We start from the raw sequence: 26,922 nt of genomic DNA, 5'->3' as shown, positions 1-26,922 counted from the left end.
CAGCATTCAAGGCTTCTAGAAGGCACTGCTTGGACACGAAGCCAACTTTAGGATCAAGTCATTGCTGTCGGCTCCCCTGTCCCCTGCCTGAGGATGTAAGCAACTGCCGAACTTGCGGCTGACTCAGTATGTGAAACTGACCCACTAACCCTCATTGTCTGGACCACCTGAGAAGAACCTTCTGGAAAGGACACTGACCTTGGAGACGACGCCAAGCTCTTTCGGATGGCACAGTCCATTGATGCTTAAAGAATGGTTGTCCGTAGTATGGTCTCTGTATTTATGGTGGTTAATATCAGACAACCATTGTTTTAGTATCCAAATGTCCAGATGTGCTTCACAGTTTTTCTTGAGGACAGTGCTGACTTCAGCAAGAGGACACAGGGGCCTAACTCACCATGGAGCATGTTTTTGTTGTTGATCTCTGACAACTAATTCAGTGACCTGGGAATGCAAGCCTGCAGTGTGATGCCCCTTGAACTAACACCAGTTTTGGGGTGGACAGGGCCACCCTGGCGCTTGCTCAGGGCCATTTGGAAGATGCTGATAATTATTCATGTCTTTCTCTTTTTGTTACTCAATCTCAGCCATGAGGAATTCCTGGAAGAGAGACTGCTGTCAAGCATCTCTCTAGGCAGCTGGAAGATGTACTGGGTCATTGCTTCCCCCGCCCCCTGATCTTTGGCATAAATCAGAGCATGGAAGATATCCTAGAGAAGATGCAAAATTAAGGAAAACACAGTCCATTTCCTGCCACCGCTACTAAGAAGCTGTCTATTGAATGTACATCTGATTCTTGGTGGACATGGCGTGGCTATGTGCCTGTTTTTGGACCCTCTTCATCTTAGAGACTCTCCAATGAGACATGTTGTTATTGTTCAGTGGCTAAGTCGTGTCTGACTCTCTGTGACCCCGTGGACTGCAGCACACCAGGTTCCTCTGTCCTCCACTGTCTCCTGGTGTTTGCTCAATGCTGTCCAACCATCTCATTCTCTGTCACCCCCTTCTCCTTTTGCCTTCATTCTTTCCCAGCGTCAGGGGCTTTTCCAATGAGTCAGCCCTTTGCATCAGGTGGCCAAAGTATTGGAGCTTCAGCATCAGTCCTTCCAATGAATATTCAGGGTTGATTCCTTTAGGATTGACTGGTTTGATCTCTTTGCAGTCCAAGGGAACACAGACCCTGGGAATAAGACATTGTGGTCAATGGCACCTCTGGAGTGTGTGTGCGTGCACATGTGTGTGTGTGTGTGTGTGTGTGTGTGTGTGTGTGTGTGTGTGTGTGAACTGTCAGCTAGAGGGTGTTTCTCAAACTCTAATATGCTTCTCAGATTTTCATCACCTAGGGATCTTGTTAAAAGGCAGATTCTGATTCAGGGACCAAGATTCTGCATTTTTAGCAAGTTCCCAAGTGATGCTAATGCTTCTGGTCGGTGGACAACACTCGGAACAGCTCGAGGCTGGATAGGATGTGCTTTCTTTGTGATGTGTGTCCCCTGCGCCCCACCTTCCATATCATGGGAGCACTTCCCAGGCCAACACACCGCTCTTCTGTTAGTGCGCAATGCTTATCAGCCCCGTGCTCTCTTACGCATAAATGTCATGAGATGACTCTCCCTTAGAGTCAAATTCCACCTCCCAGGGCTTCCTGGATACAAGACTCTCACCGGGGAGAGACCACCAGTGTCAAGGCTCTTCAGGTAATGAACCATCAGCGGTATTGATGACTTGGACTATGAAATTCCGGAATCATCCATTTCCAGTCAGTCTGAAGCAGCATTCCTGGGACCAAGGCCATCTTTTGGGGACCCCCTATCTTGGGGATCCATGATATGCTTCGTTTTATCACAAAAGGTATTATCATGATGGCTTTGCATCACCTGTGACACACATTCCTCGGGTTTCTTCTTACCATCAAATTCCAACTCTCAGGAATCCCTGAAGGAGCTTCCATTGTCATTGCTGTTGTCTTTGTTGTCATTGTTGCTGTTTTTAGGATCAAACCTGCTTGGGGAGTGTCTCTGAGCATGGTTCCAGCTCTGGGGTTTGGACTCTGGTGTCAAGGCCAAGTGCAAGCCCTGGGACCCAGGTATGGAGGATATATGATTGATGCCCACATGTGGGCTTTCTTTACAGGATCTGCGTTCCCAGCTCTCTGACCCTTGGATTCAGGTCTTCCTAAGAAGAACCCTCCGGAGCCAGAGACGACCGACACTGCGGAAGAGGCCATGGTTTTCGTTTCAGAACTGTTCAGGGATATTTGAGGAGAGGTTATCCGTGTTATGTTCGCTTTGCTCATCATGAATAATACATGGTTAACCTCTCTTTGAATATCAAACTCTGCCTCGAGGGCCACCCGCACAGGAGACGTGAGAGCGTGTGCCTGGTGTGAGCTGTGAGCCCGGGGCCAGCCGCGCTGTGGAAGGCATGCTTCCTGGAAGGGAGGCCGGCTGCGGGAGGGGCCCAGGCTCGCTTTGCAGTGGTTTTGCAGTGAACTTGATGTGTTTCTATGATTTGGACAAGGTCGCCCCCGCTTTTAGTCCAGCCTGCCTGGGGGTGAGGGTCTGAGGCAGGGCCGCTGAGTCCCTGTTCCTGCAGGGCCGGTCAGTGGGGGCCTGATGGCTGAGCCTCGCCCACAGCGAGAGCTCTCCGCAGCCCTGACCGTCCAGACCCAGACTTTCCCTCTTTGCAGGGCGGCTTCCTGGAGGCTACACCATCCCCTGTGGAGAGGATGTGGTTTCTGCTCCCCCGGGACCTTCCAGGAGAAGTCACTTCCTTCACGAAGACTCCTCTGAGGGCCATCTGTTTTCAAGGGTCAGGTCCCACCCAGGCCGGCTCCCTGGACACACACGGTCGCCATCTGTCTCCCCAGGTGTGCGAAAGGCAGGCCCACCTCCGCTCACCTCGCTGACCCCCCGGTCCACTTCCTGTCCAGGCAGAGTTCCCCGAGGCGCTGCTGGCAGAGCTGGCAGAGTTCCTGTCCCCCTGCTTGGCACACGAAGAGATGGTGGGGCCGCAGCCCCTTCCCTCGGGAGGAGGACCGCCCGGCCGACACCACTCCGCCTGTGCAGCCTGCACGCAGTGCTCTCTGAGACTGGATTGCCCTCTGCTTATGGGGACGGGAGGCTCACCCGGAACCCCGTTTGGTGGAGGATGGGGGCCCCTATGGCCCGCCACCTCCAGAGTCTTGACCGTATGGACCTCTGGGGGCTCCCGAGAAGCCCTGTGCTCCGGTCTCAGCAGCTTTCCTGGCCAGCATGGCAGAGTCCTTCATGGCTTCAGTCCAGCACTCACTGGTGATGCCAGCTTTCCAGTAAGAGAGCTGTCCACCCCTCAGGTACGTGACTGCAGAGCTGCCTCCCAGGGTGTGTCTGAAGGGTGGGCATGGCCCCCGTCCACGCACCTGACAATGCCTTCCATCCTCAGTGACGCCTTTGGAGATGGGACGCCGACGCTGTCGCCAGCGTCAGCGCGGGGTCCGCCGGGCGCTCATCCGTCGTCTGTGGCGGATGTTCTGGTACCACAGAAGACTGAGTTGTGGGGCCCCACCTTTAGGGCAGGGATATATGGCAGCCCCCTCACTGGGTCCACAGGTAGACCAGGCAGCGGGGCGGGGGGGCCTGTGAGGACCCCTGGGCCCTCAGTACACAGTCGTCCATTTGGGGGGCCAGGCCCTTTCAGGGCTTAGGTCCACCCCATCTCCCTCCAAGAGAGAGTTCGGTCTGGGAGTGTGGTCTTTATGGCTGACCATTCCTTCAGCTCTGGTTGTCCCCACTCTGTCCAGGACGAGTTCCTGGAGGCCACCTGTGATCCAGGAAAGGGTTATTGCTCTTGGTACCAACCCTGAGTCTAGGGAGAGCTAATGTGACCCCTGACCCTTGGCATCTTAGTCTGGGTACAGGGAGAGGCAGGGTGGGGAGGGGCTTCTAGTCTGCCCCACCTGATCAGGTGCGGTCCATGGAGGGGTTGCTCCTCAGCGCTTGCTCGGTCGTGAATGTGGAGCCTGCGTACACCCCGCCTGGACCTGATTCCACCTTCAGGAAGGAAGTACCTCCCGCGATTCTTGAAAGAATGGCCTGTCTCAGACCCTGGGCCTTTGTTAGGATGAAGCACCCCATCCCCCAGCCGGAGCACTGAGGTCTTAAATGCTTAGCCCCCAGGGCTGAGCATCGGTGGGGTTCACGGTCGTGTCATCACAGCCTGTGCGGCTGATCACATCCGAGCTGCTGTTTTGCAGGACGAGCTCCCGCCTGCAGAGGTGCTCCGACAGGACTCCAACCTGAGGGCAGGGCATGGTCCGTGATAGGGGAGCGGACGGTTGATCAGAGAACATACATTTTTGCCAATGATGTATGTCAACTGATCCACAGTCCCTCCCTATCCAGTCACTTCTCAGGACAGACTCGGAAGAAGTGGTGCTGCTTCCTCCTCCATGCTAGCGCCTGTCCCTTGAAAAGACCTTCTCCTTGCTGGTTGGCTCTCTTTTATGCTGAGTCACGTAAGGGAAGGTTTGTTTTTCAGTATTGATCTTGTCTGGAACGCTTCCTGGGAAGAGCTGCTGGCCTCCACCCCTTCCCAAGGGACAGGAATGCATGGTTGGCCAGAGAGCATTTACACGCACGGTTCGCTTTATTTACAAAGGGCCACCCCCAATCCTCCTAACCCCCAGCCCCCAATTCATCCTTAGGAGGATTAGCTGCAGGCAAGGCAGACTCTGGTGAAGACACGGTTCATCAGCGTTAGCTTTTGGTACTTGAAGAGTGGTTATCCCTGCTGTGTTCGCTGTATTTATGACGAATCATACAGGGACATCCAGTTTTTCAGTATCAAACACTGCTCTGGAGGGCTTCCCCGACAGCATCCCACCTTCCAGGAGGAGGTCTTGGTTTTCGTGCCCACCCGAGGTATGTACGTGGCTGGTGGATCACAGTGCAGGCGCATCCTTTAAGATGCTTGTCACTCGTTGCCCCCGAGACTGGAATTTAACCTAGGCAGGAGGTGGCTGCCTAGTAGGGCTGTGATCTTCTGGAAGGGATGTTGTCATTGACACCAAACCCATCTGAGAGATTGACCCCTGAGAATCTCGTTCACACAGAACACCCGCCACCTGTTCCAAGAGAACCAGACCTTTCATAAAATGAATCCCTGGAGACCATCTGGAGAATGAAATCCTGGAGACCATGCTCTATGACGATGTGGGGTGATACTGTCTGATAACCTAACTGGTCATCCTTATGGTATTTGCTCCAGGAAAGACTTTTTGATGGTCCACTCTTGCCCAGGAGGGTGTTCTGGAAGCAGTGCCAACCTTGGGAAGACTTGTTGGCATGGCATCTTTCCAGTATACGTGGAGAGTGAGTTGAGCAGAGTCTCATTTTTGTCTCTGGTGGGTTGCATTTGGTTTCTGCTCCTGTAAGACCCAGTCCATTGGATAATTGCTTTGAGGAAGGGATGTCTGCTTGGACCATGATACTTTTTCAACAGGGCTCTTTCTCAGATTCTCTTGTAATGAGCATAACCACTTTGCTAATGAATTTTCCATCAGTTGATCAATCAATGAGAAATGTCATTCCACAAATCATGATTGAGCATAGTATCTACTAGATGATTCTAGACCTTAGTTGGGTCTGCTCAACTGGGGGTAGAGCAGTGAGCAAGGTAAAGTCCTTATTCACATGAACTTGACAGTCTGGTGGGAGAGATGGAAGATAAAAGCCAAATGATATCATCCTATCCACTGTAGAGTTATGAAGGAAGGGAAAGCAGGGTAAGCTGTAAGGAAAAGGCACAGATAGAATAGACATTTGTGTTAAATACCGGGTCTGGGAAAGTCTCTCTGGGGAGGGGAGCACCAGGGGTGGGTCAGACAGAGATTTGGGAGTCAGATTTTCGGGAGAACCTTGTGGCACATGAAAGCCCTCTGGCATCTTTGAGAAACAGCAAGAGGGAAGGTGGGGCTGGACTATGGGTGAAAGAGGCAGCCTCAGAGGCTTGGGCACCTCCAGATTTTATTCTGAGTGTGATGGAAACTATGGGTGGATTCTGAGTGGGGAGGGAGGTGTGGTCTGTATTGAAATGGTCACTCTGACCACAAGGGTGGTGATAGAGAGCCCACGTGGATGGCTATTGATCTATGAGTTGCCGATGGAAGCTAGGAAGAGGACAGGAGTCTCCACAGGTGGAGCCAGCAGACCCAGGAATGGGGTGGATGAACCCAGGCAGAGTCAGGAGTGACGAAGTGGGGCAGGTGATGAACCAGGTGGTCTATCCGTGTGACCACTGCTGAACTGGGGCTCTGGAGCGAGTCAGTGGGTTCCCAGGAGCTTTGGGAGAAGTATCATTACCAGTATTGCCAAGATCCAAGCTGAGGCAGTGACCATGGGGCTTGAGGGTCAGGTGGGATGTTGGCAGAGGTAACTGGAGGTGAGGCAGCCTCCAGGCCAATGCTAGAGAGTTGGGGACAGCGTCACTGGGTGGTCATTACCAGGAAGGAGGTCAGAAGTTGTTCTAGGAGGAAGATGGTGAACCAGAGGGAGGACCTGGGTGGCTGTGATCCAGGCAGTGAGGTCTGATGAAAATGCTATGAACTGAAATTTTAAAAGGAAAAGAGAAGAATAGTCTGGAGGTGAGGTCGAGCCAGGAGGCCGTCTACCCACTTCAAGCCTTCAGTGTAGGAGATGGCGGGGTGCAGATAGCCCTCGGCGGTGGACAAGGAATCCCCTCCGGAGAAGTGAGGACATGGCGATGAGTCACGGTTCCAAATGTGGAAGGACTGTGGGACAGGAGGACTGGGTGGTCAGTCTGGGAAACTGAACCTGGTCCTACTGGTCTCAGGTTGTTGGGGAGAAGGCGGTGACCTTTGATGCCAGCTTTCCGGGAATTGTTTTCCTGGGTGGTTCATCGGGATGAGACAAGCGGTGGAGTGGCGGGGCGGGAAGGGAGTTGGGGTCTCCCGGGGTCTTCTAAGGAGACCATAGGACCCGGGGCCGGACACCCCGTGGGGGCTCTTCTGGAACTCCCCTCGTCTGGTGGACCCCACAAGTCCCATGAAGGAGCTTGGCCAGTGCTTCAATGTGCTTGATAGAGAACCAAGTGTGCTGTGCTGAGAAGTCCAGGTCCCTATTCTGAAAGCCCAGGGTCCACACCCACACGGAGGGTCCTGAGCTGGGACGCGTTGGCACTGTGAAGCCCTCTCTTCTCGTCTCTAAGCCCTGCCCCCGAAGACTCAGGAATGCCATCACCGCTCCAGGGAAGGGGCAGGCAGGGCGTCAGCCCCCCTCCAGGGAGGTGAGTGGCCAGCCGCCTGCACCCCGGTGTGTTTTCGGGACGCGCGTTCTCCATCTCACTAACACTCAGCGTCCTGTCTGCCGGCAGGACCGCAGTTGGAGGCTGCACCCCTCGGAGAAGTGGAAGGTGACCCTGCTGTGTCTTCCCTCTGCCTTTCTGTGGTACTTGAAGAGAAGTTGTTCGTGGTGGATTCGCTTTACTTATGACGAATCATTCACGGACAACACTTTTTTCAGTACCAAATACTACCTCTAAGGATGCCCCGGATGGGATGGCCACTCCGGAAGAGAAGACTCCATGTTCTCTGGAAGACGAGACTGGCTGGCTGGCCAGGGCCACGGGCTTGTCCTAGCTGTAAGTCATCTGGGCCACTCACCTGGGCGTCCTCCTCCTGCAGGAGGCCTTCCCAAGGGCCACTCCAACTCTGGGGAAACAACTGTGGTTTTGTCACCAGTGTCACCTCACGAGACGTCGAAGAGAGGCTTCCTGGGCCCCAGGCCACCTTCCCGAGGAGAACCTGGTGTCAGCACCATTCAGGGTGTGTGACTGGTTGACCAGAGGGGCAAGCACTCTGTTCCACCCTCTGGGCCACCTAGTCACCAACCCTCAGCACCAACCCCACCTGCCTGGGAGATGCGGAGGAGGTCCTGGCGACTTTGGGGACAGCAGTGGACGTGTGCTGGCGGCGGCTCTGTGGATTTGGACAACCATGGCAGGGAGGGCGCATGGACTTAAAAAGTGATGAGTCATGGTGGTGGCATCCATGTCACTGCCACAGCCTCCTTGAAGTGCTCCTGGGACCACACGTTGCTTTCCACTGAGGGACCGGAAGCCAGGGGCCAGCTTCTGTTGGGGGTGTGTGATTGTTCCCTGAATACGTACTTATTGATGAGATCTCATACCTGATCCTCTAACTCGTGGCCTCCCATCTCTTCACAGAAGGGTCTGCAGAGGTGATGCCTACGTGGGGAAGTAGCCGTGGTTCAACCATTACAGGATTCGAGGGGTTACCATGATGTGCTGACATGGTGATAGCAGTGAGATGGCAGCCCTTCTGGTCCAGGAGGACGAGCAGGAGTCACCCCTGCTTAGGGTAAGTGCGTCTCGGGTGAGCATGCAATGAACGTGCTCGCATGTCACTCGGCCCACTACCCAAGATTGTTCCACCCTTCCTTACAGGCAGCCACCTTGGCAGGACAGGCAATGGATTTCTCACAAGTGTTCACTTATGGTACTTGAAGAGAGGCTGGCCGTGATGAATTCGATTCATCAAAGCGAGTCATACACGGCTCTCCTCTCTTTTAGTGTCAAATTCTGCCTCGGAGGGCTTCCCAGGCCAGTGCTGCTTCCAAGGTAGGTGCCTGGATGGCTGAGCCTTCTTGTGCTTCCCTGAGGATGCCTGCTTTACTGACGCTAACCCCTGCTGACCCTGAGGCAATTTCCTGGGGTGCTGTCAACTTTAGGACAAGTAAGCGAGGCTGTGGGAATGCCCTAATTAAAAATATTGCATATATATTACAATACACATGGCTAACCTAGAAGGGACACCTAGAAGCATCTTTCATTAGTCAGCTCTCAGGATATAGGTGAGAACAGGAGACTGTGTGATCCCTGGTTGACTAATCCTCTGTGGGGGCCACACCCTCTAGGGACTTCCTCTAGGGTGAGGCCAGGTTTACCAAGGAGGCAGTGGTTTCCCTGTTCTTGCAAAAACATGGTCTTTCAAGAGCTCTTGGCTTCATTGGTGATGTCTCACATGGGGCTGACTTCTTTGCATTGCTGCGTGTTGCTTGCATGGCCATCCAAGTGTGGGAAGTGGCGTTGCTGTCCACTGGAATCCTGGGTTGGTGAACCACGGGCATGGATTTGACTTGGGGACTGACCAAGTTGGTCCGCTCATCCTCATCCTCAGCATCCTGTCCGCCCTAGTGGCCACTCCCAAGCTGCCCAGACCGTGTGGATGTGGGAATGCCACCAGCAGTGCTGCCTCATGGTACTCGGAGGGAGGTTGTCCGTGGTGAGTTCGCATTATTTAATGATGCCCAATACACGGTCGATCTCTTTTCGGTATCACATTGCACCGGGCATCTACTCGGAGCTGATGGGGACTGCAGGGAAGACACATTCATGTCAGTCCCACGCCAGTGTACTTGAACGTGCAGTTGGCCCTGGAACTACCAGGCAGGTGCTGCTAGCATCCCTATCATTCAGGCGATTCATGGATGTCCGTGTGGGGAGAAGCATATGATTTAGGTTTAAGACCCAAGTGATTGTGGCAATAGGGATGTCCATGATGCTTTTGGGGATTCTGGTTTTTCTAAAAGAAAAACAAACCAAAATCCCAGTGGATAGTTCCCTTCTGTTTCAGTATTATATCTTGTCCTGGAGAGGAGGACCTCTGAGCCATGTTGGCAAAGTCACGGCGGGGGAACCAGTATTAGTATATTTTCTGGGCTAAGAAGGAATGAATCATGTCATCTGTTGACCTGGAAGTCCTACCAAACTGGAGGACAGAGGGCAGTGCTAGTTTCCATTTCTTGTTTTTCATTTAAAAATGAGTCATTATTTTACATTGTTACCGTACATATAAAAAAGGGTTGCAAAGAATTGGACATAAAAATGACACATACTTAACAATAAAATTCAAGCAATGTGAGAAAATATAAGTAAAAAAGGGAGACAATTACCCAATTTCTGCAACCCAGAAGTAACCATCAGGGCTTTAGAAATTTCTAAATGCTTGCCCAAGCCTATATCCAAATAGAAAGGTAGTCAAAGTGAGACACAAGTATTTTACCAATATGTAATTTTTGTTAAAATATTAACTGTAATTTTACTAACGTTTTTTGTTAAAAATGTTAGCCATCATTTTACTTTAACATAAAGAATATGCTTAAGAAAGTTAGAAGAATTAATAAATATTTTCTTGCTCTTGTGAAAGAAGTATTAACTCCTAAAAGATCCCTATAAGACTAGGAAAAATCATTGTGTAAAATATGAAATAGTTGGGATTGTTATATATTTTTTAACTGTTTTAGTTTCACTCGAGGTTCTGAAAGATAAGGAAATCAGCTCCACCTCCTGCTTTTCTTAAAGCTATACTGTACAACATAATTTTCTCATTATAAATATTTGCATTGTATTCTATGATCACAGTTCTTATAGATGTTAAATCATAGTTCTATATTTAAATGGATTCATTGCTGACAATTAGTGTTTTTTTCCCCTTAAACTAAAGCTTTTTTCTTCCTGAATGTTAATTCATATCTCAGAATAATTGCTTTTAATTTTACTTCATATCAGAATAATTGTTTCTTCAAGAATGGCTCATTAACACTGCTCAGTCCTTGCATGTCTGGGGATACCTGCCTCTTGTTTATATACACAAGGGACAACTTAGCTAGGCATAAAATTCTTAGTCTACTTTTTTCCCCTCAGAACTTTGTAGATGCTGCTCCATTGTCTTTTGCACTTAGTATCATAATAGCTTTTAAAATATGAATTCTCTACATACCTCTTGCTTAGCTGGATATATACCTTGTGGACCTTCATATACTTTGTCATATAGACTTTGGATCACTGTCTTCTGTGAGGTCTTTCATCTCTGAGAATGTCTAACCATGACTGTTACACTTTTACTCATCTGCTTATTTTTTTCATACTCTTCCATTTGACCGTCTGATTTTCAGTTCTTTTTACACTTAGACATTTTGACAATACTTACTGTTCATTCCTCTCAGGTTTAAGGGTATAAGTGAATTGGTTGACTCATAATAATACTTTCCTTCACGGGTTTTGTAATTTTTTTCTGTGAGGTTATCATCAGGGTGATTAATATTTGTGTGTTTTGTTGTTCCCTTTACAACATTATGGTTCTACATTTGATTTTGTATGGCATCAGGCTTTCAACAGTCAGGACTCATTTGTTGGCCTAGGGAGTCCCATACCTTATGTCTGGTATAAATCCTCACCACATCTTGGTCCAGGAGCTTGGTTTCTCACAGGGGAACTCATTCTACCCACAGCTTGCATGGAAAAAAACTCTCTTGTCATCTCTCTAGGCCAGGATAGTGCTTTCTGACTCTTTCCAACCCTAGTCCCCCACCTCTTTCAGTCCCTATGTCACATGTCCTGTTCCTACTTGGACATTAAGACTAAAGACCCTCTAAGCCTCTAGTGCAGCATCCTTTAGATCCCTTGGTCCAGATTTCTCTCTTCATTGACAGCTGGTTTCCCTTTTATTCTTTACAGCTGTGCATTTATCAGTTGATTTTGGCCTTGATTTCATTTTATCCATCATTTCTTTGTGTGTGTGTGGAGGAGAGGGTTCTCTATTAGCTCTTTCACAGGATCTGACTCAGTCACTATTTTTCTTCATCAGTTTTTCTGAATCATATCCCTTCTTGATGAGTCAAGTTAGCTATTTTTTCATTTCAAGGATGTCTTCTTCTAGTATTTCTATAAGTACTTTTCTATGTGTTGGTCTTGTCTTAGGTTAAATGGTCATTTATTATTTCATTGGCAGCTGGAGAAGGGAAAAACCTATGATCTGGCCCATGCTGCCACTTTTATTTGGAAGACTCATTATTGTCATCTGCACTCTGCATTTGTCTGTTTAACATGAATTACACCCAAATTCCCCCTTCTCAGTATCCTCTTCCACCTTGGCAGGATGCCTCATTGTAGCACCACCTTCTGGGATGTACATGGAGTCAGCACCATTTGCTAGGTATGTGAATTTATTTTAACAATGGAGAGTTTTTTTCATCATATTTCTGCTGGTATATTAACCCGAAGTATGCATTTTATCCTTTTAGGGAGACTTCTTGGAAGTAATACCCACCTTTAGAGATGAGATCGCAACTCTGAGGTCAGTGCCATACCTTAGTATATAATAAAGTTTGTGTTCCATGCTTTCATTTTCTTTATGAGCAGTATTGCAAATTCAACTTCTTTGGCATGAACTCTGGCTTTGGAGGGCTTCCTGGACACGAGATGTAAGTGAGAAAAGAACCACTGCTGTCAGCTTGGATGCAAATATGAAATGAGGCTGTGTTCTTTGCTATGATAAATAATGAATTCTTATACTTTGATCTCTCCACAATGCAATAGTCTTGAAAGTGCTTCTTAGATATCTTGCCGAACAGGCAAAGTTGTTGATGTCTGAGCTACTTCAGGCTCTAGGATGGGACAGTTGAATGAACTTGGGGGTATGTTTAACTCATGACCCTGTCTACCAGTTTGTTAACACTCAGTGTTTCCTCTGTCCTTAGGACTTTCTGGAGGAGGCCAGCTTTGAAGATGAGGCCCTGGCACCTGGTTAGTGCTAATCTGCGGGACTTGAAGATAGGTTATCCGTGTAGCCTTCGCTTTACTTGTGACGAATCATACACGGTTCACCTATTTTTTAGTACCAAATCCCGCCTTCCTGGGGCGGAGTCCCCCTTCAGGGCAGGACCTTGGAGTCAGCTCCTCTCCAGGGTAAGTGCAGGGACTGATCACAGCTGGATGGCAGAGCATGCGGTCTCCTGATGCCCTATGTCCTGGTCCTCATCCTGTGTGTGTGAGACCATCCATGGGAAGATGCCTGGAAGTGGTGCCAACATGAAGCAAGAAGTGGGGCTTTTCTTACAAGAGCTGCTTGGTGGTACTTGAAGAGAGGTCTTCCATGGTGCATTCGCTTTATTCTTTGACGAATCATACATGGTTGACCTTTTTTTAGGTATCAAATCTGGCCCTAAAGCACCCAGGAACTAGAGTCGATGTCCGCACACCTGGATGGATGGTTGAGCTGAGTGTGTGCATGTCACCCCACTATGTGTCACCTGTGTTCACTCACTTCCGTGTGTCATCCACCTCTAGGGGGACCACTGGTCCACAGTGCCGACTTCCCCAAAGAAGCAGTACTTTCATTGTAGACCCACTTCCTGTCTGACGGGAAGTCACCCCTGTGCCACCCTCATTGTGTACAACATGATGCTTTGCTCCTCTTTATTGCAGTGTGTCCCTCCTGAATGGCTTCCCAGAAGGAGTGCTAATTCCAAGGAAGGGACAGTAGGGTCCATGCTTGTTTCATTGACAGCGTGTTGCCAGCATCGTCGCTCTTGGTATCCCATCGTCCTTAGGCCTGATGTCTGGGACACGCCGGAAGCCAGCATCCTAGTCGGGTACTCGAATGGAGGTTGTCCATGGTGTGTTCATTTTATTTATGATGAGTATTACATGGCCAATCTCCTTTCAGTACTAAATTCTTCTTGGGAAGACATCACAAGGGGAAGTTTCAGCAGATGCCTCTCCAGGGTAAGGAAGCCAACCATTTACCCATGATGAGTGCTTGATGTGTGACCCATGCCACTCTGCCCAGAATTCCCAGGAATGATGCTAACTTTCTAGGTGAGACCTTGGTTTTCCTCCCTTCCTTGAAGACTCACTGGTGAATAAAACATTTGGTAAGCCTCTTTTTAGGTATATGACACATCTTGTAGGGAAAGGGCCTTCTGCATTATCCCAAGAGGCTGAATGAATAGAAGGCGCACACTTTATTTATGCAATGTGTTACTGCCCCTAACGTATCCTTATCCTCGGGGTGACCTCGGGAATCAAAGCCAACAATGGGGAGATGGTGGTGTGTTTGTGGGGGTTGGATGTGTTTCCTCCACAGGGAGAATCAATGGAATCTGAAGATAAGTTTCCATGGTTTGATTCATGTATTCCTCGTGCAAGATAAGAATCAGTAACACATTTATTAATACCTTATGTTTGCTAGCTGTGTGATCTTGAGGTTACTTGATGTGTCACCGCTCAGTGCCTCAGTTTATTCATCTGTAAAATGGAGTTAATGCCCACTCACAGGGTAGGTATAAAAACTCAGTCATGTGCGAAGGGTGCTGACAGTGTCTGGCACATAGTCAAGCTGAAAAAGCACTGGTTCTTATGATGATCACTGACATTATGATATTGTTATTACACCTTAGATCTTCCTTTCTTGTTCCCTCACGCACTAGACTGTGAGCTGCCTGGAGGCAGAGTCTTTGTTTAGCCTACTGCTGTGTCCCCAGCTAACCACAGTGAAGGTGGTGTTGGGTGAACGAATAAATGGCAGGTGACATATTTTCTCCATGAAATGCCCTCCTGGAGGCCAGGGTGGAAGAGTGAAAGAAGGACAGTGGTGAGTCAGTGTCTTCCTGGTGATGAGTCCTCCTTGCCCTTGCAGTCCTGCCCACCTTGAAGGAAAGTCACTGGTCTTCAGGTCAGGGATCCTGCAAGCTTGGAGCTAGATGGACCCTCCCGTGGTCACAACATTACGGAGAATGTTAAACAGCTGCTCCCTTCTCTGTTCAGTCCCAGCTCGGAGGGACCCCTCGGCAGGGATGCTGGCCTTGGTAGGACCTTGCTGTCTGCGCCTCTCCAGGGTAAGGGACCACATGCTGCCCCAAGCCTGGGCCAAACTCGTGACCTGTGAGCTCGCGACCTCACCCACCACTCAGGCCCGGCCTAAGCCAGCTCAGGGGACCATCCCTTCCCCCAGTGCTGTTAGAGCTGGTGCGCGATACCCTCCCATGTGGGAAGAAAACAAAAACGAGTATGTTTCAATCACATGCAAGGGGTCCCCTGGATGTAGGGCCAGCCCCCAGAGATGGAGGAGCTGGGATCAGCACCCCACTAGACCCCCGCCCGGGCAGACATGCATAGCTAGACCCTGGCAACAGTGCCGCCTCTCCTGAGGAGGCATCTTGGTGCTCTGGCCCTGCTGACATTTGATCCTTGAACAGAGGTTGCCCTTGGTGAATTCGCTTTATTTATGTTGAATGACACAAAGGCAACTTTTGTTTGAGTATCAAATCCTGCTTAGGATGTCTTCTGGGACCCAGTGGTGAGCTCAGGGTCCATACCTCTCCCATGATCAAGAACAGACAGTGTGGCTGTGGCTGTCTGCACCTATCCAGTGAATGAGGATAGATACTGATCAGAGAACACCAGCTTGACTGGTGACGTGGGTCACTCAGGCCCCCGAAGGAGGGTGTCAGTGCTGAATCCGCTTCAGTTCTTACCTTGGACCCTCTGTAATTACCTTTACACCTTACCGCTGATCCCAAAGACGTTCTGCCTCTCTGAAGGGACTCTGACCTTGTGAATAGGCACAGAGTTTGCCCTTGGAAATTTTAGAGGCCAGAGCTTCCCATCCTCTCTCTGTTTCTCCCTCTGTCTCTTCCCATCTCCCCACCACTGTTCTCAATTTTCTCCTCGGTTATGAAATGATAGAGGCTATCAATGTTTCATCCCATTTGCATTAAACAAGAGTAATAAAAATAATCAACACAAAATAAAATTAAAAACAAGCTAAATGGCACACAGCAAAGCAGAGCGTGTTCAACAGACTACAAATTGGCAGAAGAATCCAATTTTCTTGACAGCGTGTCAGCAGCCACATTTGACCTGGGGAAATAGAACATTGTAGACACGGCGGCCACATGATGAAATTGACAGCGGCAGCCGCTCTCGACAGTGAGATTTGATGTAGACAGAAGCAAGTTGAGGAAATCAAATCTTCATTCAAATTTTTAAATGGAAAAGAATTGATCCTAATGAAAATGATTTGGGGAACCTAACAAGGGAAATAAAAGAAATGAAAACAGTTCAACAGCGAAGCCAGGAAAGCTAAACTGGGAATTGGATTAGTTTAATGGAATTCAGTCTGAAAAACAAATTTTTATGGAAATCAATGTTGGTACAATTCTCATTAAGCTGGTTAAATTCACATGTATTTGGATGGGAATCAATGGGGTCAGTAGGAAGATGGGTCAAATCTCAGCATCCTTTATGCACCTCTTTTTTCTTTCTTACATCTGCTCAGAAAGCTTTCCAGATCAACGTGCTGACTTGGGGGTGGCATGCTGGTAAAGTGGGTGCGTGTTGTCACCAGAGTAGGTGCCATCTTGGTGACACATATCACCTGGTCTGCTCCCTTGTGGTCTCCTTCCACCCCCTTGTGGGGTTCTGGGTGACAGGCTGACTCTAGAAGTGAGAAGTTCCTTGGTCAGTGGGGTCTGGTCCTTCAGGACCACTGTACCCAGTACTACTGAATACAGAGGAAGGCTGCGATATTCCCAGGTGTGGTCCTTCCTAGGATCCCAGTGTTGGCACCTCTCAGGGTTCCATGCTGGCCCCACAGACATGCTCCACATTGGTGCTAAATGCCACATAGTCACAAAGGCTGAGCCTTATTTGGGAGGTGGTTCTGGAGTTGACGCTTCTGGGGTCAAAACCGTTGCCTGGGATGTGAAAAACGATTGTCCTTTGCAGGCAGGCCTCCCAGATGACCAATATGGCATTGTGCGTCTCTTTCCAGAACAACCCCCTCGGAGTATTTGCAGAAGCTATGCTACCCACAGGAGGTGGCCAGCAGCTGGAGCCCTCTCCCGGGTAGGTGCAGAGGTGCAGCCCCAGGACATGCCCCGGAGGTACTGGTGATGTATGTCATCTGGTCCGCTGGCCATCACTGTCCAGACAGGTCCCATGAGCCCTTCCAGGAGGCGGTGCCAGCCCTGGGAAAGAGTCTCAGAAGTGCAGGTCAGTATCTGTGACTCCTGAAGGGCACCTGCCCGTAATGTGTTTTCTCTCTTTAGGACCAACCTTGGGTGGCTGGCCTCTCGCTCCAACCGTAGCAAGCAAGACCCACGGGGTTTTCTGAACTTGTGCCAATGTCAGGGAAAGGATTCTGCTGTCGGTCCCACTCCAAAGTTCGAGAAATGGGTGGTGGGCACAGAATCCGGCCTCTGCTTGTGGCATACGTCGTCTGCTCCCCAACCCTCACGGGCCAGCCCATTACTGGGGGGCAGATTCCGAGCATATTCAACTCTGAGGAAGGCTGGGGTTCTGATGACAGAGTTGCCTTGCCTTGTTTTGAAGAGTGGTCATCTGTGGTTCATTTGCTTGTTTTCGTCCTCTTGCCTTCTCCCCTTTGTGTTTGGGGTTTCACTTGATTTATGTGTGAGGCTAATCAAATGGTCAACCGGTTTCTCCATGTTAAATCACCCACTGAAGGATGCTGGGGTGGCACCCCCCCAACCCCCCGCGTGGGCCAGAGGCAGTGTTGGTGGGAGCTCGGAGAGTGCAGCTGTGGGTGTCAGCGTCAGGCACACGCACAGCACCTCACTGAGCTCCTTCCAAAGGCAACGTCTTCCAGAGGGAGCCCCTGTGCCGGGGGTGGGGGGGTACTCGGAGTCACCCTCTCTGGGCTCTGGGGCTGGAGACTCTGTGTCAGGGTCCGCTCCACCTGCAGACCGCCCACGGATGGGATGGCTGGGGGAAGGGGCATTCTCAGATGTCCATGGACACTCGTGGGCAGCCACCAGAGCACCGTGCCCAAGCGTGGGCACCTCTCTGCAGGATAAGATCCCACCTGGGTCTCTCGCTTACCTTCCAGGGAGGCGATGGGAGGGTTGGCCTTAGACATGGGAGGGTTCCTGCCGAGGGTGATGTCCCCAGCCTTAAAGCTGCCCTGGAGTGAGGAGGGTCTTCTGGAATCTCAGCCACCTTGAAGCATCCGCCTTAGTCCAAGCATCCGAGCCTCTCGATGGTACGCGGGGAGAGGTTACCCGAGCAACTTTGCATCTGGACGACGAATGTTGCTCGGTGAACCCCTTTTCGGTATCAAAATCCACCAGAGAGGCCGTCTCGGAGGCCGTGGCACCTCGGGGAAGAACGTCAGTACCGGCAACCACTCTGGGGTACAGGACGAATGGTCGACCAGTTGGAAAGTAATTGTTTCTAATGTACTTCACCTGGTCCACTAGCTGTCCGTACCCACTGCAGCCTGCAGGGCCCGCGGGCCAGGGCGAGTCACTGCCTCCTCTGCTCAGCATCTCTCCTGGTACCTGAAGGGAGATCGACCGTGTTATATTCGCTTTATTGACTTCGAATAATACATGGTTGATCTTTTCTCAGTATCAAATCTCACCTTGGAGGAACGCTTGTTGATGAAGCCCTTGTGGGGTGAGAACAGGGTGGGGGCTTCCCGTGTCGCTGCCCGGGCGGGGTGCCCAGATGGAGGCCAGGTTCTTAAGGTGAGGGCGGCGGTGCCTGGCTATGTCCTTTCCCTGCCTCCTCTCACCTGTGGCATCTGATCCACCCTCAGGACAGCTCCCAGGACATCCTTGGTGCACACCTGCAGTCTGTGGAGTAGGCGCCCCTTTGGGTACTTGAGGAGAGGTTGTCTGTGATGAGTTCGCTTTATTAATGACGAATATAACACAGATGGCCTGTTTTCAGTACCACCCACCCCTCGTGTGCAGGGCCAGGCCTGAAGCCAGCCCCGTCCAGGGTATGTGAATGCATGGACTCCACATCCATCCTGCAAGAGCTTCCTGGAGGGCACGCTGACTTTGGGAGGAGGCAGGGCTTGCCCGGGGAGGCTGATCATGAAGCATTTGCTTGGTGTGTGATGAATGGCTCGGATTCAGTCTCTTGTTCACGCCCAATGCCACTGAATCGCTGGGGGTCCCTACAGGGCCCGCACCTGTCACTCAGCAAGGCCTCCCGCCTAGGGCAGTCCCTGTGCATGGCCTGTGCCTGAGCATGTGTCCCGGCCACTTCCCCTCTCATGCCAATGCCCTGAGACCCAGAGGGATGACCCTCTTCGGAAAAGAGCCCCAGGGCCAGCCTGCCTGCCTGCCTGCCGTGCGAGCTGCTCCGCTTGGTGCTTGAGGAGAGGTTGCCCGTGGCCCGTTCGCATTCTTCATGACGCACAATACACGGTCGGCCTCTCTTCGGTATCAAATCCCGCCTTGCATGCCTCCTGCACGCTCGCCAGTGTCGCTGTCTTCGACGGCCAAGCACATGCTGACTCGTCTCGGGGCGGGGCTGGGGCGGGTTGTGGGTGGGGCTGCGATGTTGGGGCGGGGCTGTGAGGTTGGGGCGGGGTTGTGGGCAGGGACGTCTGGGGAAGCAGCCTCTGTCTGCAGTCAACCCTGTTCAGTGGTACTTGAAATAGGTTGCCTGTGAGGTGTTCACTTTTCTAAACGATGAATATTATACAGTCAACCTCTTTCCGATATCGAATCCCACCTTGGATGCCTCCGGCTCCAGTGCTGATTCTGAAGCCTCCATACAGGTTGACCCAGGGACTTGATGTAGGACAAGCCGCTGGCTTGTTCATTTTCCAGCTGCATCCATTCTGGAGGGTTCCTGAGAGCAGCACGGAGCGGACAGCACCCCACCCCACCCCACCCCCTCACCCCCCCGCCGGCTCACGTGGTCCCTGACTGCAGTGCTCCCGAGGTGCTGGGCTAGGCTTACCTGCTGATTCTTCCTTCACGTTGGCACGCCCCCACCCCGACCCCGACCCTGCCCAGACCCCGCACGGCAGGATCACCCAGGGCGTGTGAAGGGTCCAGGGCCCCTGGAAATGTGAGCGCCTCCAGAGGATAACCTCGGGCTGTTTGGTATTTGTTACTTGCCTCCTGGGCTACCGGAAGCCCCTTCTGACATGAGCGTCATTCCCACCCCCATGAAGCAACATCCTTACCTCTGACGTCTCCTCTCCGGGCATGCTTTCCCCCTATTGGTTCCTCTTCCGGCCCTTGGCCTCTCTGTGCCCAGGGCACGGAGGGGTTGCCCCAGCTCCAGGAAGACCAGCAGTGACCATGCCAATGGAGCATCAGGCCTATAAGTTCTACAGACATTCCTCCTTCTCATGGGGTCCTCACGCCCCCTCTCCAGGCCCCCAGCTACAGCCCTGCTGGAGGGACCACCCTTTCTGGCCTGGACCACTGCACAGACCCCCCTACCTGGGTCTCCTTGCAGGCTCCCTTCTCCTCCTTTTGCCAGGAGGCACCTTCCAGAGTACAATCTGGCTCTCTCTGTCCTACCCAGAGCCCCTCTGTGCCCCCCCCCCACCCTCATGCTGGGCTCCAAAACAAGAGCTAGTGTCTCAGGGCCCCCAGACTGGCCCACCTCCTTCTCTGCCTGCCACACTTTACGGTTTATCCCCCTTTTAGGTCCATCTGTCTTTCTGATAGAGTTGAGTCCTAAGCATGCCCTTCATGCTCCTTTTTGGGGACCCTCAGCAGAGTCCCTTGCTTCCCCCTTCCCCCACCAATTGTTGCCCCCTTTCTAGAGCAGGGGTTTGGGATTCTAGAGGTGATGAAATGTTGCTTGCTTGGCAAAGCTGTCTCTGATCACCCAGTCTAGCCCCTACATCTTCCTAGCCACCTCTTTCATCATCCTGTTAACATTGTCTTCCTAGCTTATCTGAAATTACATGAAATTAAACTAAATGGATGTTAATATTTTCTTTCTCTCTCCCTTTAGATTGTAAAATTTCTCAGGGCAGGAGATTTTCCTGTCATGTTCCCTGCTGTGCCCCCAGTCCTGGGATCCAGGCCAGGACCAGAGTAGAGGAAAGGTGAGTGTTTGTTGATTGACTAACTGGCTCCCTAAGGGCTGGGACCTTATCAAGTGAATCTCTAGGAAGGTGCCAAGGCACTTAAGAAGATGTGGTGATGAGCATGTGAGTATGGTAATCGGTTTTTAGGATTTCTTCACATTTGTTAAAAACTGTCTGATTTTCCGTCTTTTTCTGCCCCTTGCAGGGTGTCATTTGAGAGTCGGGGGTTTGCTGTTGGGTCTAGGCCCTCCGTTCCACTTTCTCGTGGCCCTAGGGCCCCAAAAGGAGTGATAAGCCCCAGTATAACCCCCACACACCCCAACTGAGCCCCCTCCCCACTTCCTAGCCAACTCTCCAGCACCCAGAGCCGGGTGTTATGGGAACTACATCTGCAACAGGCTGGAGTGTTGTGTTGGGGCTAATATATTATGCATGGAACTGAGAGAATGGGGACATTTGGAGATGAAAATTGTTGTTAATGCATCCACACATCTTTGGAATACATTAAATGTATGTAGGTGGATGGGAGGCAACATTAGCCTTTATTTAATAGCTCCAATGTAACCATCCCCACACCGCAACACAGCAGTAATGAGCACAGCCGCTTGAGCACCCTCATCGCCCAGGCCACCGCGCGGAGAAGCGTTGGGTACATTGCCGCCACTCAAGAATTATTCATGAGACAAAATGTCAGCCCAGGGTACCAGGCACTGGGCAGCGTGCAGCTTCCAAGATCACTTTAGACCCAAAGACGGGTGACCCTCTGCTCCTTGGCGCAGAATTTCATTAAAAGCCAGATTACTGGTTTATCTATTGTTTGAGGAGAAGAGAAAATAAACAAAGGGCCTGTTTTCATCTGACAAACCAAATGAAAATGCCTGTCCGCACAGAGGCCAGGAGGAAAGTCACAGTGGACCCCAGAGCCAGAGGGTCTGTGCCTGGGGCCCCCGCCCAGGCGCGGTGTCAGTGAACCAGCTGTGGGTCCAAACTCAGGGCCAGTCACTGCTTCTGGTGTCTGTGTGGGCCAGGACCCCCGCGGCTGCAAATGCTCTTTGTGTGATGACGTAGGCTCACTTTTCCCAACACTCAGCTTGCCATGCTTTTCATGGTTGTCCCCTGCACCCACCTGGTACCTCCATTTAGTGCCGTTCCTCCCGGAATGGGGTGTTTGCAGTTGGGTGTAGTCCCTACTGCCCCTGGCCTGAAGGGTGGGCTGCTGGCCCCATCAGGAGACCCAGGGCCCATGTTGAGCAGCTTTGAGTGCATTTGATGGCTCTGTTTGCCCCCAGGTGAGTACAGATCTAGTCGGAATGAGCACGCAGACCGGCCACTGGGCTCTGCCAGGGGGGCTCGGCTCCCCTTCCCCTCCCCCAGGCTCCTCCTCGTCTGTGCTCTCCCCCACCCTCACTTGTACCACCCCAAGTCACCAGAGTCAGTGCCTGGTGCAGCCCTGGGCGCCCACAGAGGTCTCAGTCCTCATGGGCCTTTGAGGATCCAAAGCCCCACATCCCAAATACCAGAGCTGAGTAGGACCCCTAAGTTTGGTCCCCTTCTCTTCTGTCCCTCTACTCACATCCTCATACAGATAAGAAAACTGAGGTCCAAGGGGACAGAGTGCTTTGTCGTGGCTGTTTTTCCTGAGGGTGGTCTCAGACTTTGGGAATAAGACCCATCTCTGGCAAATAAGCACCTTCCCTCTTGGTAATGACAGGGGGTGACCCAGCATCCCAGGGCTGCGGGAGGGAATCCCAGGTGGGACTCAGTACCTCAGTTCTCAAGGGGTTGGGGGGGATGTGACGTTGCTGCCTTTCCACAGAGCTTCTAGAAGCCAGGGCCCTCACTCCGCAGTGTCAGCTCAGCTCATAGTCAGTGCTCAGTGAATAGTTGGACTGAAGCTGGTCTCAGACACCGGTGCAAAATAGGTATTCAACCAGGGAGTATATTGAATCAGGTCTTTATTACCAGGAGGAAGCATACAGAAGGCGCAGGGAGGACGTTTGTAGAATGAATAAATAAAAGTGTGCTCTTTGAGGGAATAAAGAAGCAGAGAAACTGAGAAGAATCTAGGGAAGATGGACATAAATCTCCACCAAGCGCTGCCAAGGCTCTGTAGTCGAGGCCGCTGAAAAGACCCTGCAGAGGCAGAGGGGCCATTTGTCACAGCAGGGACAGGCTCGAGGGCCAAGAAACAAGGGTGTGATGGAGCCTCATTCATCATTTTCACATTATCCTGGCGGCAATGGAGAGGAGCCCATGAGTGCACAGCCACACTGCCCCCCGCCTGACGGAATGAGTGCCAGGCTGGGGGTGGGGAAGGACCCTGAGGAAGGGCAGGCTGGGCTGAGGGAGCAGGCAGGCATCTCAATGCCCACCTCACGCCCTTAGTGCTGCAGTATTGTTTTCATACCTTATGAGTCCCCTGGGCTCTGCTCCAATGCCACTTCCTACAGGAAGCCCTCCTGGATCCACCATTCCTGATCCATACATAACCTCAATTTGCAGTCAGATATCAGTCTTCTGAGTCTTTGATCAACAGGTATCTCCTTGCAAAGCCTGCAAACTCCATGGGAGCAGGGGCTGTGTCTGGTGTGGTCACTGTGGGGCCCCTGTGCCTGGTTAGGAACTCAACCCGGGGAAGGCACCGTGTGATGCTGTTGGCCATATCTTCCCTTTGCAGGCACTCTGGACCTGGCACCCGGCAGGTGCCTGGTGTGTTGACATCCCGTGGGCCGAGCCTTGGGTGGGCCCCATCCAGGAGCCAAGGGCGGAGCCAGAGGTGGCCACAAGGAGGACTTCTGCCTAGAGAAGTCTGCCTGTGAACTGGGGAGCCTGACCTGACACTGGTGGTGTTCTTTGGGTCTGGTAAGTGCCCGTCAGAAGGAGCACTGGTGGACTTCCATTTGGGCCTGGAGCAGAGGCGGGGTCTGCCCAGGACACACAGGGCCCGGGGAGCCCACACTGTTATGAGGGTCAGGGCCACCTCACCCAGAGCAGCTCCTCTGGGCTTCAGACAGTGTTTGTTGAGTGACTAAATGCAATGGAGCCTCCTAAGTCCTGCCCGCAAAGCCCTGCCCCGGTTCACGCAGACCAACTCCGCGCCCTCTGGCTGTGGAGAAGGGAAGGAAGCCCACCAGGGCAGGGCTGCAGTGAGCGTGCAGGGCCCTGATCAGGCTGAGCGCTGACGTGGGTGCCCCGAGCCCCCAGCCCGGGACCCCCTGTCCCCCTGGGGCAGGACGCCACTGAGCAGGCGCAGCAGAGTCCGGGGTGGAGGAGGAGCGTCCAGGATGCGGCTTTCCACCATCTGCGATATCTTCGTTTTCTCTAACATTCAAAAATAGTAGACGTGTCTGTTATGCTCTGTCGTTGGCAGGGGAGCAGCAGGGCCTGCCAAGGCCTGGGGGAGCCCGCCAGCCTGCAGCGTTTTACTGTACAAACAGTTGGGGAGGGGGTGTCTCTGCTAACTTGAAATCCCCCATCAGTAAACATGCCAATTTAAAGTGTAATTAACTCAGGCCGGAAAACATTCAGCTTTGGACTGCCTTTCACAGTTGACGTTGTTTTTCTTTTATTTATTTATCTCTCTACGGGTGTGGTGGTGTCTGTGGCAGGTTTCAGCCAGGAAAAATCGAAGAAGGGCTTGAGTGGGGAGGGGGCCCAGTTGGGAGCAGAAGCGATGGAAAGAAGGAAGGGGAGGTCAGTCTGACACCCCCAGGGCCCTCGGGCCCGGTGTCTCCCTCTGCTTTCTGTCCAGGGCGGTGGGTGCCCGGGAAGGAAACAGAGTTGGGAGGGGGTAGGGGGCAGACCCCTGTGCCAGGGAGTCCCAGTGATCTGGGAGTCCTGGGCCCTGTCCAGGACCCCGGGATGACACTGGGCTGGTGGTGGGGGCGCTGGGTCCTGCCTGCTTTCTCTGACCCCATCTTGGAGTCTCAGCCCTTTCCTCTTCTTTCCATCTCCTGCTTCACAGGGCTGCACCATGGTCCCCGCTGATGAACCAGGCGGAGGGCACCCATGCCCCAGCAGACCGATGCACAGCACCCTCCCTGCCTCACTTAGGAAGCTGGGGGAGGCCCCTGCACCTCCCGCCCCACCACCCTTTGAAGGACCCAGACTGATCTCCAGGGGGCCAGTCCTGCAGACCAGCCTTCACGTGGACCCCGGGGAGGACCATGTGGGCTCAGGGGAGACAGACTAGAGGCCAGTGAACATGCCCTGTCCCACCAGATAGCGGGGCTTCTGGAAGGTGAAAATGCTGGCTAGAAGGTTGTAAGAATTCCTGCTCTTCCTCTTCAGATACTCTTCAAATACAGACCATTTAAGTAATAAATACATGTTATCAAAATCTAAATGCACGTGTGTGTGTCTGTATGTTTGGAGATAACATTTGTTAAGTGGAGGGTTTCAAAACAAAGACCCTCTGCCTCTGGGAGGGCTTTTCCCCTAGATCCGTGCCCCCCACCCTGACCACAGAGCATCTTCCTGCAGCCCACTCCCACGCCTGCGAGCTCACGTCCTGATGTGAACCAGGACCACAGAAGGATATGCTGCAGGTCTGAGACAGCGCCCGCACCCCCACCCCCCGACCAGCCCCCGCTGCCAGCCCCCGCGAGCAGAGAGGCCAGGGCCCAGGGGCAGAGCCGGTGCCCACGCCTCGCTCTGCCAGCCTCCGCCTGGTCACGACACAGCCGGGTGACTCAGAAGCAGCCGCGAGCGGGAGCCTCATAAATTACATAATTACCTATGAAACCTGCCACCACCGGTTCTCAGCCGGGAAGGACACGCTCCGGCCGGCGGGTGACTCACGCTGTTTTCCCCAGAGCCTCTCGCCTGCACTCTGCCCACCGCCTCGGTCTGGGCTGGGTGGACCGCGGGGGCGAAGGGGGCCGCTTGGTTTCCTCCCCAGCTCTGCAGCACAGGAGAGGCAGGCAGCCACCCTCTTGCCAGGGCTTTGGGTGGGGGGGCACCTTCTCCAGCCCCCATTCTGCAGCCCCCCACAGCCCTCCAGATGGACAGTCCCCACCTGACAGAGGGGACACTGAGGTCCAGAGAGGTTGCTCTGACTAGTGTCAGTGACCCACGCCCCCCAGCTTAGACCTTTGGCAAGCACAACCACGGGGTAGACCCTCAAACCTCCAGCCCCTTCGCCTGGGAATCTTCCTCTTCTCCGGAGTCCCTTGATGGGGGCAATCTCTACCTTTGGAAAAACATTTCCACTCTTGAAAGTGACTGTGATTTTGGGAAACAGGCATAAGGTTGCCTTTTCAGGGTGAACTGGGTGTATACACCTGGTAAGTGATACTGTGGTCTAATCACTAAAGTCGTGTCCGACTCTTGGGACCCCATGGACTGTAGCCCACCAGGTTCCTCTGTCCATGGAATCCTCCAGGCAAGAAGGCTGGAGTGGGTTGTCATTTACTTCTCCAGGGGATCTTCCTGACCCAGGGATCAAACCTATGTCTCTTGTGCTGGAGGCGATAGTTCCTGCACTGCAAGTGGATTCTTTTACCAGCTGAGCCACCAGGGAAGCCCAGGGGATGCTGTAGGGGTGCTGTTCTTTCAAACGGAAAACCCGGTAGAGTGGGGTCTGGTGGGTGTGGGCCCCAGATGAGGACTTAGGTTCAAATTCAGCCTTTGTCACCTACTGTCACTGAGCCTCAGTTTCCTCATCTACAAAATGGGCACCCATCTTGCAGATGGGGTGAGAGGGAAACGGGTTTCAAGTATATATGAAGTGCTGACCAGATCAGGTTCTCATCAGAGTGGGGGGCTCCCTCATGCTGCCCATGGCTGGTTAGGGTCCCCAGGGATCCTGAAGTCACATCGTGACTGCAGCCTGACTCACCTGGACCTGGAGACCACACACTCCTGGGTGCTACTGGCCACAGCATCCAGGCACTGGGCTCTCCCCACCCATCCCCCAGCTCTGGAGGACACCTGCAAGCGTAACCATGAGCAACGGGGCCCATTAGGTTCAGAGACACATCCAGGTCTGCAGCAGGTCACAGAGTGCTGAGGGTTCCCAGACAGAGGTGCTGAGGGACTGGCTTCCTGGGGAAAAGCTCGAGGTAGGTATTCAGCCTCCCATGGCCTCAGCCCACCCTGCCTTCCTCATCATGATTCCCCCGGGGCTGGCCCACCATTCCAATAGTGACACCACAACCACCCTTACCTACTGTGCTCCAGGCAGGAGCTGGGTGCCACATCCAAACCCACGGGAAAAGGTCCGGGCAAACAAACGGCACAAATCTGGATGC

General features: G+C 52.4%; 1 protein-coding gene across 3 annotated transcripts; it reads left to right on the top strand.

The window, feature by feature from the left end:
* Window positions 1-1,822: 1,822 nt before the first annotated feature.
* Window positions 1,823-25,016, top strand: LOC145529388 (uncharacterized). Of its 3 annotated transcripts, XM_081549696.1 has the most exons (23): window positions 1,823-1,851; window positions 2,134-3,334; window positions 5,248-5,351; window positions 6,600-6,727; window positions 7,134-7,284; window positions 7,372-7,410; window positions 7,521-7,638; window positions 7,739-8,139; window positions 8,224-8,377; window positions 8,590-8,637; window positions 9,197-9,301; window positions 11,956-12,013; window positions 12,102-12,154; window positions 12,558-12,603; window positions 12,696-13,733; window positions 14,289-14,452; window positions 14,626-14,696; window positions 16,634-16,707; window positions 16,792-16,854; window positions 18,422-18,607; window positions 20,596-20,689; window positions 23,349-23,533; window positions 24,636-25,016. In XM_081549696.1, the coding sequence occupies exons 16-20, from the start codon at window positions 14,403-14,405 to the stop codon at window positions 18,467-18,469; spliced, it is 306 nt and encodes a 101-aa protein (XP_081405822.1). In that variant the 5' UTR covers window positions 1,823-1,851; window positions 2,134-3,334; window positions 5,248-5,351; window positions 6,600-6,727; window positions 7,134-7,284; window positions 7,372-7,410; window positions 7,521-7,638; window positions 7,739-8,139; window positions 8,224-8,377; window positions 8,590-8,637; window positions 9,197-9,301; window positions 11,956-12,013; window positions 12,102-12,154; window positions 12,558-12,603; window positions 12,696-13,733; window positions 14,289-14,402; the 3' UTR covers window positions 18,470-18,607; window positions 20,596-20,689; window positions 23,349-23,533; window positions 24,636-25,016. The 3 variants fall into 3 exon arrangements, with proteins under 3 accessions (XP_081405822.1, XP_081405821.1, XP_081405823.1); XM_081549695.1 differs by lacking the exons at window positions 1,823-1,851; window positions 2,134-3,334; window positions 5,248-5,351 and having other exon boundaries at window positions 6,701-6,727; window positions 7,372-7,445; window positions 12,696-14,452; XM_081549697.1 differs by lacking the exons at window positions 1,823-1,851; window positions 2,134-3,334; window positions 5,248-5,351; ... (9 more) ...; window positions 12,102-12,154; window positions 12,558-12,603 and having other exon boundaries at window positions 13,516-13,584; window positions 13,678-13,733.
* Window positions 25,017-26,922: the final 1,906 nt, after the last annotated feature.

The sequence above is a fragment of the Giraffa tippelskirchi genome, chromosome 12 (assembly GCF_054371585.1).
Source record: "Giraffa tippelskirchi isolate mGirTip1 chromosome 12, T2T-mGirTip1v1.2.pri, whole genome shotgun sequence".
Taxonomy (NCBI): domain Eukaryota; kingdom Metazoa; phylum Chordata; class Mammalia; order Artiodactyla; family Giraffidae; genus Giraffa; species Giraffa tippelskirchi.
The sequence above is the reverse complement of the archived record's forward strand: the minus strand, read 5'-3'. Positions and strand labels throughout refer to the sequence as shown.

What these genes read in the sequence shown, in the direction of transcription:
- LOC145529388 (XM_081549696.1), top strand. Translation starts at nt 14,403, where the DNA reads ATGAAATGCCCTCCTGGAGGCCAGGGTGGAAGAGTGAAAGAAGGACAG. An exon ending in GCTGTCTGCGCCTCTCCAGG is followed by an intron (nt 14,697 to 16,633) that starts GTAAGGGACCAC and finishes GTCTCTTTCCAG; the next exon opens with AACAACCCCCTCGGAGTATT. An exon ending in CAGCTGGAGCCCTCTCCCGG is followed by an intron (nt 16,708 to 16,791) that starts GTAGGTGCAGAG and finishes ATCACTGTCCAG; the next exon opens with ACAGGTCCCATGAGCCCTTC.